This window comes from Heterodontus francisci, unplaced genomic scaffold (assembly GCF_036365525.1).
Source record: "Heterodontus francisci isolate sHetFra1 unplaced genomic scaffold, sHetFra1.hap1 HAP1_SCAFFOLD_113, whole genome shotgun sequence".
Lineage (NCBI taxonomy): Eukaryota > Metazoa > Chordata > Chondrichthyes > Heterodontiformes > Heterodontidae > Heterodontus > Heterodontus francisci.
The window spans coordinates 4,625,987-4,647,560 of NW_027141007.1; the positions used below are offsets into that span (position 1 = coordinate 4,625,987).

The 21,574-nt window shown below is 44.9% G+C and overlaps 1 protein-coding gene across 1 annotated transcript; it reads left to right on the forward strand.

Moving 5' to 3' along the window:
* The first annotated feature begins 7,301 nt into the window (after window positions 1-7,301).
* LOC137361811 (cephalotocin receptor 1-like) lies at window positions 7,302-8,237 on the forward strand. Its single transcript, XM_068026423.1, has one exon. It carries the CDS (start codon window positions 7,302-7,304, stop codon window positions 8,235-8,237), a length of 936 nt encoding a protein of 311 aa, XP_067882524.1.
* Window positions 8,238-21,574: the final 13,337 nt, after the last annotated feature.

Consider the following 21,574-nt stretch of genomic DNA (forward strand, 5'->3'; position numbering starts at 1 on the left):
GCTGAGCAGGGAGATTCCATGGTAGCTGTTGCAGTCACCTTTGTTTTTATAGAGGGTGATGATATTGGCATCGCGCATGTCTTGAGGTACTGCTCCCTCGTCCCAGCACACCCTTTACATATAAGCTAATCAGTAACAAATCTGATCGGGAGATAAGAAACAAAAAATTTATCCAGGGAATGTGAAATGCACAACCACATGAACTCAACAAGCGCATGGGAAAGGCTTCCACTGCTATGTCCAGGCTGGCCAAGAGAGTGTGGGAAAATGGCGCACTGACATGGAACACAAAAGTCCGAGTGTATAAAGCCTGTGTCCTCAGTACCTTGCTCTATGGCAGCGAGGCCTGGACAACGTATGTCAGCCAGGAGCGACGTCTCAATTCATTCCATCTTCGCTGCCTCCGGAGAATACTTGGCATCAAGTGGCAGGACTATATCTCCACCACAGAAGTCCTCGAGGCGGCCAACATCCCCAGTTTATACACACTACTGAGTCAGCGGCACTTGAGATGGCTTGGCCATGTGAGCCGCATGGAAGATGGCAGGATCCCCAAAGACACATTGCACAGCGAGCTCGCCACTGGTATCAGACCCACCGGTCGTCCATGTCTCCGCTTCAAAGACGTCTGCAAACGCGACATGAAATCCTGTGACATTGATCACATGTCGTGGGAGTCAGTTGCCAGCGTTCGCCAGAGCTGGTGGGCAGCCATAAAGGCGGGGCTAAAGTGTGGCGAGTAGATGAGACTTAGTAGTTGGCAGGAAAAAAGACAGAGGTGCAAGTGGAGAGCCAACTGTGTAACAGCCCCGACAAACAAATTTTTCTGCAGCACCTGTGGAAGAGTCTGCCACTCTAGAATTGGCCTTTATAGCCACTCCAGGTGCTGCTACACACACCACTGACCACCTCCAGGCGCTTACCCATTGTCTCTCGAGATAAGGTGGTCAAAGAAGAAGAGAATATGTTGTATTGTAAAAGGACGGGTGAATCAACTCTCTTTGTGCTAAACATAGAAAACTCATGACCGGTGAGGGGAAATATTTCGATCTTATTTACTGAATTGAAGGGATGAAATTATATATCATTCTCCTGGAATCATAGAGCCATTAGATCACAGAAGGAGACCATTCGGCATATCGAGTACATGCCAGCCAGGCCAGGTGCTGTTCAATAATCAACTTCATTTTCTAAACACAGAATCTCCAGACAACTGGGGATGAATACAATCTTGCACTTTCACTATTCTATCTGGGAGTCTATTTCATATGTTCATCACACTTCCTGCAAAACAAAACTTCCTGACATCATTATTTTGCTTTCTGTTCCCTGTCTAACGCTCCCAATTTGGAGTAAATTGCTTTTCTTTTCATTATACCTTTCCAAAGTATTAATTATCATATGTAAAGTCCATTCCCCCCTTTTCGAGAAGGAAAAGTCGAATTGCAGCCGATCTTTCCTCATAAACCTGCACTTTGACATTGGCATCTACCTCGTGTTTGTTCTCGGCACCGCCTCCAGAAATTGAATATCTCACTTGTGTCTCCATGACCAAAGATGGAAAGATGCCTGAATCCTAAGACTGGGCCGAGCAGTGCACAGTTACATAGTGAGTACGCTGACCTATACTTTAATGTGATAATTTGCATATGGACATTGTACTGATTTAATTGATTGCTGTTATGCCTTGCTTGGCGTTATTTAGGATTTGATTCCTAGGATGCTTTCGACATTATTCTTGCCTCTTTAAAACGATACATTTTAATATGGAATCCACATTCTATTTAATATGGGCAATATCACAGCAACAGCAACAAAGTGCATTTATATCATGGATTTCACATAATAAAACGTCCTACGACACTTCACAGACGAACTATAAAACATAATGCGGCAGCGACTCATCTAATAAGTTATTAGTGCAGATCAACAAAAGCCTGGTCAAAGAGATAGATCTTATCGATTGTCTTAAAGGAGGCATGAGAGGTAGAACGATGCACGGACTCATGAAGGGAACTCCAATGCTACGGGTCAAAGCAGCAAAGTCACAACTGCCGATGATAAAACAATTAAAATGGTGGATGCTCAAAATTCCAGAATAAGAGGCGTGCAATATATCTGGGAGGGTTGTAGGGCGAGAGGCAATTATAATGACAAGAAGGGGCCAGGCCGTGGAGACATTTTGAAAACAAGGATGTGAAGTGCATAATAGAGTAATTGTGAAACAGGGTGTCACTGTAAGTCATCGAGCACAGGGGTAATGGGTGAATGGCATTTGATGCGAATTAGGACACGGGCAGCAGCGTTTTGGATCACCTCATTTATGGAGGGTAGAACACGAGAGACCAGGAAGGAGTGCATTAGAATAGTCAGCTCGTGAGGTAACAGAGGCAGGAATGAGAGTTTCAGCAGCAGATGAGATCAGGCAGGGGTGGAGTTCAGGAGGTAGTCAGAGGCAGCTTTAGTGACGGGGCAAAATATGTGATTGTAAACACATATTGATGTCAAATATGGCATGGAGGTCGTGAACATTCTTGTTCAGCCTCAGACAGTTGTCAGGGAGTGGGATCATAGTCAAGCCTGTTTTTAATTATACCAGTCATCATTGATCCTGCTTGATTTTGTTTGACTAAAACTTTGAATTGTTTCTGAGCTGTGTTCTCCACTCATGGCACGCTTTCTAATTTCACAATGTATGCACATTTGACCAATTAACATTGATTTTCCTGGACTCTATTTCTGTGCTACGTTATCAATGGTTTTTGCAAACCCATCCAGTACTTGCCCGACCTAACGTAGGTCCTGTAACATTTACCCATTGCTTTCTAACATCGAAGTCTTCTATCATTTTGACCGAAGATAATAATTTAATGTTTCATGAATCACTTTGAAACTTTTATTTTCAAAATTGCATTAACGTGGGTTTAAAGTGGCTGATGCAACCTGTTTGTTCAATCGACTGTAACTGATAAAAGTTGTCAGGGGACCTAAATGTAGCCAATTAAGCTTTTTCTGCTGTGTAAATAAAAGGTGCTTTGCACGTATCACCTCATATTTTAACCAGTCCTCGCCTATCTGCCACAACAGGAATTCTCTCCTCTCACAGTACGTAGACTTTGGAGTACTTCAGTAAATAACGGCCTTTTGCAAACCTAATCTCGAAGCTGTTGTTGTACCAGGTAAGTGACAGTTTTTAAAGAGAGACTAATCGCACAATGCCCTGTTCATTACACACCTGTGAGCCTGGCAAAGTTGCAACCCTTCTTAGTTCCTTGGCTGTACAGTTAAGTAAGTGCGGTATTAAAAGGAGAAAACACTGACAATAATCAGCTTGTTAAATAGCTGCTGAGAGAGAAGCAGAGTTAACATTTCAGGTCGATGCCCTTTTATCAAAACTGTCAAAAGTTAGAAACGAAACAGGTTTTAAGCGATTGAAATGTGATAGGATGTAAAAAGAACAAAAGTGAAAGTCTGTGATAGACTAGAAGAGAGGAGAGATTAACTGACAATAGAGTGCTTGTGCTGGCCCAAAAGGCGCGGGAATAGGACTAATTAAGAAATAAAAATGTGTCTGGATTAGAGGGGAATGGAAGAATAATCAACAGCTTCAGTCTTAAAGCAAAAACAAGAGAGAAACGAGGTTAAATCTGGAACATGCAAAGAAAAAGAAACAAAATTGGGAAAAGTTATGATCCAAAAATGTTATATTCAATGTTAAGTCCGAAACGCTGATAAGTGCTCATTTGAAAGGCAACGTGCTGCTGCTCGAGTTTATAATATTGCAGGAGCCCGAGGAGAGTAAGGTTAGCATGAGCGCAAGGTGGAAAATTAAATTAGTGAGGCCAGCAGAAGCTGGAGGTCATACTTGCGGTCAGAATGGAGGTGTTCCGTAAAAGCAGTCGCCAAACATGCTTTCCCAAATTAGAGCAGACCAAATTGTGAGCTACAAGTGCAATATACTATATTGAAAGAAGTAAATGCAACTTTACTGGACAGTTCTGATGAAAGGACACCGACCTGAAACCTTAATATTGTTTCACTCCCCATAGATGTATATGTATATATATAAAACAGATTTCTAGCATCTGTATTATGTGCTTTTGTATGAGGCTAAACTGCAATGTCAGTTTAACCCTACCATTTTCAGTTGAATTAGTGTGGTGCATTTGTTCACTCTATATTCTCCTGTGGCGTTGCTCTTGTTTTTGCTGAACTAAATGTCCAGCAAACTATGATTTCTGCTTTTCAGATTGGACTTCCCATTAGTCCTGGATTATCCATTTCAACAAGAATCTTCACTTTGCACAAAAATGGGACAGTCGATATTGCCTCAGTTCCTCGCCATTTACTACCCAATTCTCGCAGTTATTTGTCTTCCTGGTACGTGGTTATACAAAGTCATTGAATATATTATATTTGCCACATTGTTTCTCAAGTGGGCTATCAGCTCAACCACAATATTCCCGTTTTCATTAATTTGGCTTCTTCATGCATAATGCATTCACCTACGGTGTTGCCTTGTTTATTCTGTTGTGAATATGCTTCACTCTGGGCTCTGGATCAAACGTCACTATCAAAGGCGCCTGATGTAAATTATGTAACTTATCAATATCCATATAGAGTTAAATAACACTGCACTTCAGGTATTATCCAATATTAGCCTTCAAATAATTAACAATGTTTGGTATTGGCTTTCTAGTATTGCAAACAATGGACACTCTGCCCCATAACCTACTTTCTTGAACAGCGTCATTTGTAATGAGAATTATGCAGTGTGAATATCCGAGAGGTTTGATAAAACTCAAAGTTGGATATGTTAAAGGTATTTCCATAATTTTTTTATTCATATTTCGAAGCAATAAAGCAGCCAAACATTTATGTAATGCTTTCCACAACTACTGGACCGACCAACCTGCTTTACAGCCAATGAAGTTCTCGAGCAAGCACGGCAGCCAATTTGTGCAAAGCAACCTCCAACAAACAGCAATCTGAAATGGATGTGGAGGTTTTGGAGAGGGTACAGAAGAGGTTTACCAGGACGTTGCCTGGTCTGGAGGGAATTACCTATGAGGAGAGGTTGGATAAACTCGGATTGATTTCACTGGAACGATGGAGGTGGAGGGGCGACATGAAAGAGGTTAACAAAGTTATGAACGGGATGGACAGAGTGGATAGTCAGAAGCTTTTTCCCAGGTGGAAGAGACAGTTACTAGGGGACATAGGTTTAAGGTGAGAGAGACAAAGTTTAGAGGGGATGTGCGAGGCAAGTTCTTTACACAGAGGGTGGTGAGTGCCTGGAGTGCTGCGGGGGGAGGTGGTGGAAGCAGGTACCATCGAGACGTTTAAGAGGCATCTTGACAAATACATGAATAGAATGGGAATAGAGGGATATGGTCCCTGGAAGTGCAGAAGGTTTTAGTTTAGGCAGGCATCAAGATCAGTGCAGGCTTGGAGAACCGAATGGGCTGTTCCTGTGCTGTACTGTTCTTTGTTCTTTAGTGCTTTGACACAAATTTCTGTGTTTGGCATGTTGATTGACAGGCAAGTATTGCTTCACATTCTGTAGATTAGTCTCATGTTTGTCTTTGACATAACCCATGGAAACGTTTACGCTCACCTGGCAGGGCGGACGGGTCATGTGTATACTGTCTAGGTGTGAAAGACGGCACATACAGTAATGCAGCACTCCCTCAGTACTGCAGAGACGTATCATCCTCAAGTCCTGGAGAGAAAATTTAAACCACAGCCATCTAAAGTAGAGGCGAAACCACTACCCGCTGAACCACCACGGAATTAGCTGTAATTTGACTCAGCACCTTTAGTACTACTGTTGTCTAATTATTCTGCTCTGTTCAATTATGACATCCAACCTTTCAGTTGTAAATCTTGCTTTTAACTATCAATTCATTGCATTGGGAGCTGGAGTGGTTTGCTATTATATATTAGCGGGTTCCTTTATGTCGTTGGGAAACTTAAACTACCACCATATATATTGTTAATAAACCCTCACTGCCACTCTGTTTAGGATCATATCGATCACCAGTTCAAAACATTTTTCACCGACAAGTTCTCAAAGGAAAATAGGGATGGGAAATAAACGCTCGCCTTGTCAGCGACACCCACATGCCATGAACAAAGAACACTATGTTGCATCGTACTGTTGAATACAACGGAATCCTTTAACATTAAGTTCCATCTTTATTGAACCACTGCCCTCGACACGTAGAATTTTTTCTAACGGCCGCATTACAAAATGCATTTTTGTTTATCTCGACCTGGTTGCCAGCACCTTGGAATCTACTTAAGAAAGTTCTATTTTCCAATTGCACCTTCACCCAGTCTAGTGCAGATGGCACCTTGCCCTGGCATTGTGCCTATTTCAATTTCACTCTACACAGTGCGCATTGCAACTGCACGCTGCCCAATCACCATGACCAGTCTTTCCATTCTTTGATGGGATCTGGCTAGGGCAACATTTCTTTCCGATCTCTAATTGCTCTTGAGAAGGGGGAGATGGGCGGAATTTTTGAACTGTTGCAATCTATGTGGTCTGGATACACCCTCCGTGCTGTTCAAGACGGAGTTTCTAGGATTTTGCCTGAGCCGCGGTGAAGGAAATACAATATATTTCCATGGTAGGATGGGATGTGCCTTGGTGGGGGAGTTCCAGTGATGGTGTTACTGTGAGCCTGCTTCTTTTGTTCTAGGCCTTAGAGGACGCCTTAACCTTGCCGCTTCTTCTTGAACGTTCATCGTTAATTCTTTGTTTTTTTTTAACGTCATCTTCCCTGGTGCACAAAACGCGGGTGTTTTAGTGGAAGTTGTAACTTGGAGATAGTTTTTTCTCTACTACATTCCTTGCTTACGAGTAAATCAATGGGACATAAACCACATCACTTCTTTACTTTCCTTCCTTTCTGAAAAAGAGTCATATCCAGCTCGACATGTTAACTGTTTCTCTCTCCAGAGATGTTCCAAGACTTGTTGACTATTTACAACACTTTTTGCGATAATTTCAGATTTCCAGGATCAGCAGCATTTTACTTTTATTTTAGTTTATCCCAGGTACATTCTAAGTATCCCATAAAATATTGGTTATTTACATTTCTTGAAGTTTCAAAACATGTTCACCTCCAATAGCACTGCGTAGATTAAGGGATTAATTTGCATTAATCAAAGCAGCAACAAATGAAATTGGACGCAAACAATCTTTTTTTCTGAAGGCTTTACTGAGACTCTGAGTGAAAAAAAAATCCGGTTAATTTTCTTCATCAGTCTCTCTCTCCCTGACAGTTAATGTGATGGCGATTGTGATCCATTCCCGAGGGAGGTGCGGTCTCTCCAAATGTATCAATCGCTTCATGATGGCCATGGCAGCAGCCGATCTCCTGGTTGTTTTTACTGACGCCATTTTGAAGAACACATTTGAAATGTATTTCCCGGTTTCATTCTTGACTATTAGCCCTGTGTGCTGTCTTAATACGATGCTAATATGTGCTGTCACATCAGCCTCTGTCTGGTTCACAGTAGCGTTTCCCTTCGATCGCTTTGTGAACATTTGTTGTCAGAAGCTAAAAACAAAATATTGCACCGCGAAAATGGCAGCTGCTATTATTGGGGTAGCGAGTGCACTCAGCTGTTCACTAAGCATTCCTTGGTACTTTGCATATGAAGCTGAATACATAATGGACAATATAACTCGGGGTTGTGTCTCAGAACTGATCGTTTTAATTTATCCTGAATGGGCCGTATTTGACTTGTTTAATCTTGTTACATTCATTATAGTTTTACTTCTTAATGTTCTGACAGTCAGGCGTATTGTAACAACCAGTAGAGTTCGCAGGAAACTCCGGCTCTGCAACAATGGGGAGAATCGCAAGGATCCAGAGATGGAGAACCGAAGAAACTCCATCATTTTGCTCTTCAGTATATCTGGCAGTTTTGTATTGTTATGGGCAACGCTGGTTGCATATTTTATCTCTCTGTGTACAACGGCCACTTTGTACTCTGGTTCCACTGAGGTCGAGGCCGTTGCACTCATGCTTGAGGTTCTCAGTTGCTGCACAAATACGTTCATTTATGTGTTGACCCAGGCAAAGTTCAGGGAGGAGCTGAGAAACGGAGTGCAGTACTTTTTGAAATTATTAGATAATTTATTTAAACCAAAGAGACAGTTGACAACTTCGAATACAACTGCCACTGATATATGCAGGAGAAAAAGTAATATGTGTTTTTAACGAGCTGATATTATAGCAATACAAAGAAAAAGAACAAAGAACAGGACAGCGCAGGAACAGGCCATTCGGTTCTCCAAGCCTGCGCCGATCTTGATGCCTGTCTAAACTAAAACATTCTGCTCTTCCGGGGCCCATATCCCTCTATTCCCATCCTATTCATGCATTTGTCAAGTTGTCTCTTAAACGTCGCTATCGTATCTGCTTCCACCACCTCCCCTGGCAGCAAGTTCTAGGCACTCGCCACCCTCTGTGTAAAAAACATGCCTCGCACATCCCCTCTACACTTTGCCCCTCGCACCTTAAACCGATGCCCCCGATTAACTGACACTTCCGCCCTTCGAAAAAACTTCTGCCAATCCACTCTGTCCATGCCGCTCATAACTTTGTAAACCTCTATCATGTCGCCCCTCCACCTCGGTCGTTCCAGTGAAATCAATCCGAGTTTTTCCAACCTCTCCTCAGATGCTAATGCCCTCCAGGCCAGGCAACATCCTGGTAAACTTCTTCTGTACCCTCTCCAAAAAGTACAAATCAAGTTGAAACTACAAGGCAAACATTATAGTTTTCCCGAAAAACAATGCTACATTAAATGTAAACCCTTTGCTCATCTTTTATTGAGATGGTTAAAAAAAGGAAAAGAAACGAAACAAATACAGGACATGCCCGGGTTTCATTGTTGTGTTTGAAAGGATGAGGTTTGCTGCCTGTTATATGCAGCATCACTTTCATTAGAACAGGTGTTCTTGTTAGAAGAGGCCTCTTCATGCATTAACACCTGGAACATCGGTAATAAAATAAATTGCCATTTTGGAAAGTGACCCATCCCCCAGAAAGTCTCTCCTGGGCCAGAGGGTACTCAGGGGTGGATTTCTTGAACAGGTGCAGTGAAACTATATTGACGGACAACCCAACAAATGGGACACATGCAAAAAACTGACACTGAATGAGAAATCCAACTGATTTACACAATAACATATACACAAAGCGCTCTGAAATTGGAGTTGCCAATGCCAGACAAGAGCATGTTTAGTGAAGGAATCTGTTTTGTTAGCATGAGACAAACTTTACACGACATCCAGAGTGGCAGCGAAAATGCTCCATCTCTTGGTTTGAATGCATTCCACTTTGCTTTCATCGAACATAGAACATAGAACAGTACTGCACAGTACAGGCGCTTCGGCCCACGATGTTGTGCCGAACCTTTAACCTAATCCAAGATCAAACTATCTACATACCCTTCATTCCACTGTCGTCCATGTACCCAACCAAGAGTCGCTTAAATGTCCCTAATGTATCTGCTTCTACTACCACCGCTGGCAGCGGATTCCACGCACCCACCACTCTCTGTGTAAAGAACCTACCTCTGACATCTCCCCGAAAACTTCCTCCAATCACCTTAAAATTAGGCCCCCTGATGATAGCCCTTTCCGCTCTGGCAGAAAGTCTCTGGCTATCCACTCTATGTATGCCTCTCATCATCTTGTACCCCTCTATCAAGTTACCTCTCATCCTCCTTCTTTCCAATGAGAAAAGCCCGAGCACCCTCAATCTTTCTTCGTAAGACATGCCCTCCAGTCCAGGCAGCATCCTGGTAAATCTCCTCTGCACCCTCTCTAAAGCTTCCACATCCTTGCTATAATCAGGCGACTAGAACTGAACACAATATTCCAAGTGTGGTCTAACCAGGGCTTCATAGAGTTGCAGCATAACCTCGCGGCTCTTAAACTCAATCACCCTGTTAGTAAAAGCCAACACACCATGCGCCATCTTAACAACCCTATCAACTTGGGTGGCAACTTTGAGCGATCTATGGACATGGACCCCAAGATCCTTCTGTTCCTCCAAACTACTAAGAATCCTGTCCTTAAGCCTGTATTCTGCATTCAAATTCCACCTTCCAAAATGAATCACTTCACACTTTTCCAGGTTGAACTCCATCTGCCACTTCTCAGCCCAGCTCTGCATCCTGTCAATGTCCCGTTGCAACCTACAACAGGCCTCCACACTATCCACAACTCCAGCAACCTTCGTGTCATCGGCAAACTTACTAACCCAGCTTTCCACTTCCTCATCCAAGTCATTTATAAAAATCACAAAGAGCAGATGTCCCAGAACAGATCTCTGCGGAACACCACTGGTCACCGAGCTCCAGGCTGAATACTTTCCATCTACTATCACCCTCTGTCTTCTATGGGCCAGCCAATTCTGTATCCAGCCAGCCAACTTTCCCTGAATCCCATGCCTCCTTACTTTCTGAATAAGCCTGCCATGGGTAACCTCATCAAATGCCTTGCTAAAATCCATATACACACATCCACGGCTCTTCCTTCATCAATGTGTTTCGTCACATCTTCAAAGAATTCAATAAGGCTTGTGAGGCATGACCTGCCCCTCACAAAGCCATGCTGACTGTCTCTAATCAAACTATGCTTTTCCAAATAATCATAAATCTTGGCTCTCAGAATCCTCTCCAATAATTTGCCCACTACCCACGTAAGACTGACTGGTCTATAATTCGCAGGGTTATGCCTATTCCCTTTCTCGAACGAGGGAATTACATTCGCCACCCTCCAATCAACTGGTACAATTCCAGTGGACAGTGAGGACGCAAAGATCTTCGCCAAAGGCGCGGCAATCCCTTCCCTCGCTTCCCTTAATATCCTTGGGTATATCCCGTCTGGCCACGGGGACTTATCTGCCCCCATGTCTTTCAAAATTTCCAGCACATCCTCCCTCTGAACATCAACCTGTTCGAGCATATCAGCCTGTTTCACGCTGTCCTCACAAACGACCAGGTCCCTCTCACGAGTGAATACTGAAGCATAGTGTTCATTTAGGACCTCCCCTACCTCCTCCGACTCCAGACACAAGTTCCCTCCACTATCTCTGATCGGCCCTACCCTCACTCTGGCCATCCTCTTGTTCCTCACTTAAGTGTACAACGCCATGGGATTTTCCTTAATACTACCCGCCAAGACTTTTTCATGTCCCCTTCTCGCTCTCCTAAGTCCATTCTTCAGTTACTTCCTGGCTACCTTAAAACCCTCTAGAGCCCTGTCTGATCCTTGCTTCCTCAACCTTAAGTAAGCTTCCTTCTTCCTCTTGACTAGCTGTTCCACATCTCTTGTCATCCAAGGTTCCTTCACCCTACCATCCCTTCCTTGCCTCATCCGGACAAACCTATCCAGCAGTCACAGCAAGTGCTCCCTGAACAACCTCCACATTTCTGTAGTGCATTTCCCTGAGAACATCTGTTCCCAATTTATGCTCCCCAGTTCCTGCCTAATAGTATTGTAATTCCCCCTCCTCCAATTAAATATTATCCCATCCCGTCTGCTCCTGTCCCTCTCCATGACTATAGTAAAAGTCAGCGAGTTGTGATCATTATCACCGAAATGCTGTCCCACCGAGAGATCTGCCACCTGGCCTGGTTCGTTGCCAAGCACCAAATCCAACATAGCCTCCCCTCTTGTCGGCCTATCTACATATTGAGCCAGGACACCTTCCTGGACACACCTGACAAAAACTGCTCCATCCAAACTATTTGCACTAAGGAGGTTCCAATCAATATTAGGGAAGTTGAAGTTACCCATGACAACAACCCTGTTACTTATGCACCTTTCCAAAATCTGCCTCCCAATATTTTCCTCCGTGTCTCTGTTGCTACTGGGGGGTCTATAGAAATTTCCCAATAAAGTGATTGCTCCTTTCCTGTTTCTGACTTCCACCCATACTGACTCAGTGGACAAACCCTCCTCGACGACCTCCCTTTCTGAAGCTGTAATACTATGCCTGATTAGCAATGCCACTCCCCCATCTCGTTCACCTCGCTCCCTATTCCCTTTGAAACATCTAAACCCCGGAACATCCAACATCCATTCATGCTCCTGTGATATCCAAGTGTCCGTAATAGCCACAACATCGTAGCTCCAAGTGCTGATCCAAGCTCTCAGTGCATCACCCTTATTCCTGACACTTATCGCGTTAAAATAGACATACTTCAACCCATCATACTGGCTGCAACTTTGCCCTGTCAACTGTATACACTTCCTCACAGACTCTCTTCACTCTGTATCTGCCTGTTCAACAGCTACCCCATCCACTGTTCCGTAGCTCTCCTTCCTATCCCCCTGCCAAACTAGTTTAAACCCTCCCGAAGAGTTCTAGCAAACCTCGCGCCCAGGATATTGGTGCCCCTCCAGTTCAGATGCAACCCATCCTTCTTGTACAGGCCCCACCTTCCCCAGAAAGTATCCCAATGATCCACATATCTGAAGCCCTCCCTCCTACACCAGCTCTGTAGCCACGTGTTCAGCTTCACTCGCCCTCGGTTTCGAGCATCACTAGCACGTGGCAGCGATATCTTTCCTTGTGATTCATTCCAAAGGAACGTTTTGTACAGAGATATGTGTTCATGATCAAGCAGGATTTTTCCCAGAGTGGGGGATTCAATTACTAGAGGACACGAGTTCAAAGTGAAAGGGGAAAAGTTTAGGGGGGATATGCGTGGAAAGTTCTTTACGCAGAGGGTGGTGGGTGCCTGGAACGCGTTGCCAGCGGAGGTGGTAGATGCGGGCACGATGGCGTCTTTTAAGATGTATCTAGACAGATACATGAATTGGCAGGAAGAAAAGAGATACAGAACCTTAGAAAATAGGCGACATGTTTAGATAGAGAATCTGGATCGGCGCAGGCTTGGAGGGCCGAAGGGCCTGTTCCTGTGCTGTAATTATCTTTGTTTTCTTTGTTCTTTGTTCTTCCTGCATTGACACATGCTCATCGACAAAACCTACGGGGAGTTGCCAGTTTGAGGTGTGCAAAGGAAACTTGATTCAAATCCAAATGCTGGAGCCGGAAGCCCGACACGACTCGAGTCCGACAGATGCCTTCGGAATCCGTCGGTGTCGGGTCGGGTGGCAGGCTTTCATTTCAGTTTATTTTTTATATAATGGCCTGCTACCCGAATTGACCATGACAGGATCTGAAGGCATGTGTCGGGTTTGGGTCGGTTCGGGCTTCCGGGTCCAGCATTCGGCCTTTGGATATCGCCAGGCTGCTGGAAGGAGTGGAGAAAGGCAGGTGAAATTTAACACAGAGAAGTGTGAAGTAATTAATTTTAGTAGGACAAGAAAGAGGTGACATGATATAATGTCAATAATACTATTCTAAAGGGGCTAAAGGAGAAGGTGGCAAGTGATGATGAGCAAATGTTTGCTAAAACAAACAGGATGATACGCTTTAAATGTAGGTGCATAGAATTAATGCAGAAGCAAGTTATGATAATGCTGAATAACAGAAACACAAGAATTGGGAACAGGGGTAGAACAGGTCGCCAGTTGAGCCTGCCTCACAATTCAAAACATTATCGCTGATCTTAGGATTCAACTCTACTTTCCCGCCTGCTCACCATACCCCTTGAATCAACGTGAGACCGAAAATCTGTCCATCACAGCTTTAAGTGTATTCAACCATGAACCAAACACAATCCTCTCGGATAGAGAATTCCAATGATTCTCAACCCTTTGAATGAAGCATTCTCTCCCTCATCTCAGTCTTGAATGATTGGCCCCTTATCCTGAGACTGTGCCGCCGTGTTTAATATTCCCTGACCAGTGGAAATAATCTTTCAATGTCTAACCTACCCAGTCCCTTTTGAATATTACTTGTTTCAATTCGATTATCATTCATTGTTCGAAACTTCAGAGAATATGGTCTCAATTTACTTAGCCTCTCATCTTAGGACAAGGCCCTCTCCCAGAAATTGAGCTAGTGAAGCTTCCCTGTACCGATTCCAATGCAAGCATATCCGTTCTTACACATGTCGACCAAAACTGTACACAGTATTCCAGACGACTGCGTTTGCTGACAATGCTACCACTAGATGGCGATACAGCTGTATGAGCGCAAATGCAGCTTGTGCCACGAGAACGTCCAGTCTGCGAGTTCAGGCAGCTGCCAGGAATAATATGGCGCTGCTCAAATAATCACACAGGCAACCAGACCAAAACACAGGGCAGCACACAATGGTGGGAGGGATAAAGCAAGCGATTGAGCCGGGGACGGGGTGGGGAGGGTGGGAGGGGGATATGGGGGGGGCCGTGAGCGGGCTGGGCCGAGGCTGGGGACGGGGCAGCCGAGCGGGTGGTCAAACTGGGGGGGCGGGGGGTGGGGTGGAGCGGGGCGGAGCGGGCCGGGGAGGGCGCGAGCGAGCGGCCTGGGGATAGGCAGAGGGGGTGGCGAGCGCAGCGGCCAAAAGAGCGGAGCGGCCAGAGAGAGCAGCGAGGGAGGGGTGGGGGAGCCAGCGTAAAGGCGTGCAGTGAGGGCGGTGGGTGGGGGAGAGGATCTTAACGCAAGGCTGAAGATGGCACAGTGGCGCAATGGTTAGCAATGCAGCCTCACAGCTCCAGCAACCCAGGTTCAGTTCTGGGTACTGCCTGTGTGGAGTTTGCAAGTTCTTCCTGTGTCTGCGTGGGTTTCCTCTGGGTGCTCCAGTTTCCTCCCACATGCCAAAGACTTGCAGGTTGATAGGTAACTTGGCCATTAGCAATTGCTCCCAGTATATGTAGGTGGTAGGGAAATATACGGACAGTGGGGATGTGGTAGGAATATGTAATTAGTGTAGGATTAGTATAAATGGGTGGTTGATGGTCGGCACAGACTCGGTGGGCCAAAGGCCCTGTTTCAGTGCTTTATCTCTAAACTAAACTAAACATAAGGGTTGCATTGCTGTACGCGTAAAGCGCATGCCCAGAAGCTGACCAGGTGAATTGGCCGAAGATGCACACGTCACGAGATGACAACTTCGGCTCATGTGCTAACCATTCCTGGAAAGTCGAAACGCAGCGCACGTGCAGAGAGAAGGAGCCCATCTCGTGACACTGTAACCTTTGGAATTTAATTACCGTATAGTCAGGGACAACTTCTGAAGATGGAGATTTCCTCCACACAAGATCTGGGGGCAGGTTGTTCAACCTTGCACGTCTAAGAGCGAAGTCCAAAGTACGGAAAGTCCTCAGCAGGGAACTCCTCTTTGCCGATGATGCTGCTTTAACATCTCACACTGAAGAGTGCCTGCAGAGTCTCATCGACAGGTTTGTGGCTGCCTGCAATGAATTTGGCCGAATCATCAGCCTCAAGAAAACAAACATAATGGGACAGGACGTCAGAAATGCTCCATCCATCAATATTGGCGACAACCCTCTCGAAGTGGTTCAAGAGGTCACCTACCTAGGCTCAACTATCACCAGCAACCTGTCTCTCGATACAGAAGTCAACAAGCGCATGGAAAGGCTTCCACTGCTATGTCCAGACTGGCAAGACATTGTGTGAAAGTGGCGCAGTGACACGGAACACAAAGGTTCAAGTGTATCAAGCCTGTGTCCTCAGTACCTTGCTCCATGGCAGCGAAGCCTGGACAACGTATGTCAGCCAAGAGCAACGTCTCAATTCATTCCATCTTCGCTGCCTCCGGAGAATACTTGGCAGCAGGTGGCAGGACCGTCTCTCCAACACAGAAGTCCTCGAGGCGGCCAACATGGCCAGCTTGTACACACTACTGAGTCATCGGCACTTGAGTTCCGAAGAATGGTCACTGACCCGAAACGTTAACTCTGCTTCTCTTTCCACAGATACTGCCAGACCTGCTGAGTGATTCCAGCATTTCTTGCTTTTGCTGTCATCGGCACTTGAGGTGGCTTGGCTATGTGAGCTGCATGGAAGATGGCAGGATACATTATACAGCGAACTCGCCACTGGTATTAGACCCACCGGCCATCCATGTCTCCGCTTCAAAGACGTATGCAAAAACGACATGAAGTCCTGTGACATTGATCACAAGTCGTGGGAGTCAGTTGCCAGCGTTCGCCAGAGCTGGTGGGCAGTAATTAAGGCGGGGCTAAAGTGTGGCAAGTTGAAGAGAATTAGCAGTTGGCAAGAAAAAAGAGAAAAGCGCAAGAGGAGAGCCAACTGTGTAGCAGCCCCGACAATCATGTTTTGCTGCAGCACCTGTGGAAGAGCATGTCACTCCAGAAATAGCCTTTATAGCCACTCCAGGCGCTGCTCCACAAACCACTGACCACTTCCAGGCGCTGATCTATTGCCTCCCGAGACAAGGAGGACAAAGAAAGAAGTCAGGGTTAAAGTGGACAGCTGCAGATAAGTGTGCAGTGGACTATGCCTGAGGGGACCCTGGAACCTTTGGAATTTAATTAAAGTATAGTCATGGTTAAATTGGACAGCTGCACATCAAAGTGCAGTCGAGCAGCCCTGAGGAGACACTGTTACCTTTGGAATTTAATTCCCGTATAGTCAGCGTTAAAGTGGACAGCTGCAGATCAAAGTGCAGTGGAGCAGACCTGTGGAGAGACTATAACCTTTGGAAATTAATTACAGTACAGTCAGATATAAAGTGGACAACTGCAGACCAGAGTACAGTAGAGCAGCCCTGAGGAGACACTGAAACCTTTGGAAATTAATTACAGTACAGTCAGGTTTAAAGTGGACAGCTGCAGTCTCGGGTGCAGTGGAGCAGCCGCGAGAAGACACTATCAGCTGCGAAATTAAAATAAAGAACAGTCAGGGTTAAAGTGGACAGCTGCAGACCAGAGTGCCGTTGTGTAGCCCTGAGGAGACACCGTAACCTTTGGAATTTAATTCCTGTATAGTCAGGGATAAAGTGGATAGCTGCAGATCAGTGTGCAAGAGAGCAGCGCTGAGGAGACACTGCAAGATTTGGAATGTAATTACCGTAAAATTAGGGTTAAAGCGGACATCTGCAGATAAGCATGCAGTAGAGAATGCCTGAGGGGACTCTATAGCCATTGAAATTTAATTAAAGTATAGTCAAGGTTAAAGTGGACAGCTGCACATCAAAGTGCAGTGGAGCAGACCTGAGGAGAGACTATAACCTTTGGAATTTAATTAAAGTATAGTCGGGGTTAAAGTGGACAAGTGCAGACCAGAGTGCAGTAGAGCAGCCCTGAGGGAGACACTGTAACCTGTGGAATGTTACTACTGTTTAGTCAGTGTTAAAGTGGACAGCAGAGACCAGAGTGCAGTAGAACAGCCCAGAGGAGACAGTGTAACCTTTGGAATGTAATCACCTTATCGTCAGAGTTAAAGTGTGCAGCTGCAGATCAGTGTGCAGGACAGCAGACCTGAAGAGACACTGTAAGATTTGGAAAAGAATTAACGTAAAATCAGGGTTAAAGTGGACAGCTGCAGATAAGTGTGCAGGAGAGTATGCCTGAGGGGACCCTGTGACCTTTGGATTTCAATTACTGTATAGTCAGTGTTAAAGTGGTCGGCTGCAAATAAAAGTGCAGTGGAGCAGACCTGAGGAGAGACTATAACCTTTGGAATTTAATTACAGTATAGTCAGGGTTAGAGTGGACAACTTCAGACCAGAGTGCAGTAGAGCAGCCCTGAGTGAGACACTTTAACCTGTGGAATTTAATTACCATATTGTGAGGGTTAAAATGGGCAGCTGCAGACCAGAGTGCAGTAGAACGGCCCTGAGGAGACACTGTTACCTTTGGCATGCAATTACCGTATAGTTAGGATTAAAGTGGGCAGCTGCAGATCAGTGTGCAGGACAGCAGCCCTGAGGAGACACTGCAAGATTTGGAAAATAGTTACCATAAAAGTCAGGGTTCAAGTGGACAGCTGCAGATAAGTGCGGAGTAGAGTATTTCTGAGGCGACCCTGTATCTTTTGGAATTTATTTAAAGTATATTCATGGTTAAAGTGGACACCTGCAGATAAGAGTGCAGTGGAGCTGACCTGAGGAGAGACTATAACCTTTGGAATTTAATTACCGTATAGTCAGGGTTAAAGTGGACAGCTGCAGAACAGATTGCAGGAGAGCAACCCTCAGGAAGACACTGTAACCTGTGGAATGTTATTACCGTATAGTCAGGGTTAAAGTGGACAGCTGGAGGCCAGAGTGCAGTCGAGCAGTCCTGAGGAGACACTGTAACCTTTGGAATGTAATTACCGTATAGTCAGGGTTAAAGCGGACAGCTGCAGAACAGGTTGCAGGAGAGCAGCCCACAGGAAGACACTGTAACCTGTGGAATGTTATTACCATATAGTCAGGGTTAAAGTGGACAGCTGCAGAACAGATTGCAGGAGAGCAGCCCACAGGAAGACACTGTAACCTGTGGAATGTTGTTACCCTATAGTCAGGGTTAAAGTGGACAGCTGCAGACCAGAGTGCAGCAGAACAGTCCTGAGGAGACACTGTAACCTTTGGAATTTATTTACCGTATAATCAGGGTTAAAGTGGACAGCTGCAGATCAGTGTGAAGGAGAGCAGCCCTGAGGAGACACTAAGATTTGGAATTTAATTACCGTAAAACAGGGTGAAAGTGGACAGCTGCAGATAAGATTGCAGCAGTGTATGCCTGAGGGGACCCTATAACCATTGTAATTTAATTACAGTATAGTCATGATTAAAGTGGACAGCTGCAGATAAAAGTGCAGTGAACCAGATTTGAGGAGACACTATCTCCTTTGAAATTTAATTACCGTATAGTCAGGGATAAAGTGGATAAATGCAGATCAGTGTGCAAGAGAGCAGCCCTGAGGAGACACTGCAAGATTTGGAAATTAATTACAGTAAAATCAGGGTTAAAGTGGACAGCATGCAGATAAGAGTGCCGTGGAGTATGCCTGAGGGGTCCCTGTAAAATTTGGAATTTATTTAATGTATAGTCAGGGTTAAAGTGGACAGCTGGAGACCAGAGTGCAGTAGAACAGCCCTGAGGAGAGACTGTAACCTTGGGAATGTAATTACCGTACAGTCAGGGTTGAGGTGGACAGCTGCAGACCAGTATGCAGGACAGCAGCCCTGAGGAGACACTGTAAGATTTGGGAATTATTTACCATAAAATCAGGGTTGAACTGAAAAGCTGCAGATAGGTGTGCAGTGCAGCAAACCTGAGGAGAGATTATAACCTTTGGAATGTAATTACAGTATAGTCAGGTTTAAAGTGGACAACTGCAGACCAGAGTGCAGTAGAGCAGCCCTGAGGAGACAGTGTAAGCTTTGGAATTTAATTACAGTTTAGGCACTGTTAAATTCGACAGCTGCAGTCCAGCGTGTAGTGTAGCAGCCGTGAAGAGACACTATCAGCTTTGAAATTAAAATAAAGTACAGTCAGGGTTAAAGTGGAAAGCTGGAGACCAGTGTGCAGTTGTGCAGCCCCGAGGAGACACTGTAACCTTTGGAATTTAATTACAGTATAGTCAGGTTTAAAGTGGACTGCTGCAGACCAGAGTGCAGTAGAAAAGCCCGGAAGGGACACCTTAACCTTTGGAATTTAATTGCAGTATAGTCAGGGTTAAAGAGGACAGCTGCTGATCTGTGTGCAGTTGAGCAAACCTGAGGGAGACGCTTTAAAATTAGGAATTTAATTACTGTATAGTCAGGGTTAAAGTGGACAGCTGCAGACCAGAGTGCAATAGAGCAGGCCTGAGACAGAAACCGTAACCTTTGGAATTTAATTGCAGTGCAGTAAGGGTTAAAGTGGATAGCTGCAGATCAGAGGGCAGTAGAACAACCCTGACGAGGCAATGTAACATTTGGAATTTAATTACAGTATAGTCAGGGTTAAATTGAACAGCTGCAGACCAGAGTGCAGTGTGGCAGCCCTGAGGAGAAACTATAACCTTTGTAATATAATTGCAGTATGTTCAGGGTGAAAGTGGACATCTTAGAACATTGTGCAGTAGAGCAGCCCAGAGGAGAGACTGTAACCTTTGGAATTTAATTGCAGCATAGTCATGGTTAAAGTGGACCGCTGCAGATAAGTGTGCAGTGGAGCAGACTTGAGGAGAGTCGAGAACATTTGGAATTTAACTGCAGTGTAGTCAGGGTTAAATTCGACAGCTGCAGCCCAGAGTGTTGTAAAGCAGCTGTGAGGAGACACTATCACCTTTGAAACTTAAATAAAGTATAGTCAGGATTAAAGTGGACAGCTGCTGACCAGAGAGCAGTAGAGCAGCCCTGAGGGAGAAACTGTAACCTGTGGAATGTTAATACCGTATAGTCATGGTTAAAGTAGACAGCTGAAGACCACAGTGCAATAGAGCAACCCTGAGGAGACAGTGTAACATTTGGAATTTAATTGCAGTATAGTCAGGGTTAAATTCGACAGCGGCAGACCCAAGTGTAGTAGTGCAGCCATAAGGAGACACTGTCACCTTTCAAATTTAAATATAGTATAGTCAGCGTTAAAGTGGAGAGCTGCTGACCAGATTGCAGTAGAGAAGCCCTGAGGGAGACACTGTAATCTGTGGAATATTATTAACGTATAGTCATGGTTAAAGTGGACAGCTGGAGACCAGAGTGCAATAGAGTATGGCTGAGGGGACCCTGCAACCTTTGGAATTTAATTACAGTATAGTCATGGTTAAAGTGGACAGCTTCTATAAAAGTGCAGTGGAGCAGACCTGAGGAGAGACAATAACCTTTGTAATTTAATTACAGTATAGTCAGGGTTAAAGTGGACAACTGCAGACCAGAGTGCAGTCGAGCAGCTCTGCGGAGACAGTGTAACATTTGGAATTTAATTGCAGTATAGTCAGGGTTAAATTCGACAGCTGCAGACCAGAGTGTAGTGGAGCAGTCGTGAAGAGACACTATCAGCTTTGAAATTTTAATAAAGTACAGTCAGCGTTAAAGTGGACAACTGCAGACCAGATTGCAGTAGAGCAGCCCTGAGGGAGACACTGTAACCTGTGGAATGTTATTACCGTATAGTCAGGTTTAAAGTGGACAGCTGGAGACCAGTGTGCTGTAGAGCAGCGCTGAGGAGACATTGTGACCTTTGGAATTTAATCACTGCATGGTCAGGTTTAAAGTGGGTAGCTGCAGACCAGAGTGCAAGAGAGCAGCCCTGAGGAGACACTGTAAGATTTGGAACTTAATTACCGTAAAATCAGAGTTAAAGTATACAGCTGCTGATAAGAGTGCCGTAGAGTATGCCTGAGGGGACCATGTAACCTTTGGAATTTAATTACAGTATAGTCATGGTTAAAGTGGGCAGCTTCATATAAAAGTGCAGTGGAGCAGACCTGAGGAGAGACTATAACCTTTGGAATTTAATTACAGTTTAGTCAGGGTTAAAGTGGACAACTGCAGACCTGAGTGCAGTAGAGCAGCTGTGAGGAGACAGTCTAACATTTGGAATTTAATTGCAGTATAGTCAGGGTTCACTTCGACAGCTGAAGACCAGAGTGTATTGGAGCAGCTGTGAAGAGACACTATCAGCTTTGAAATTTAAATAAAGTATAGTCAGGGTTAAAGTGGACAACTGCAGACCAGAGTGCAGTAG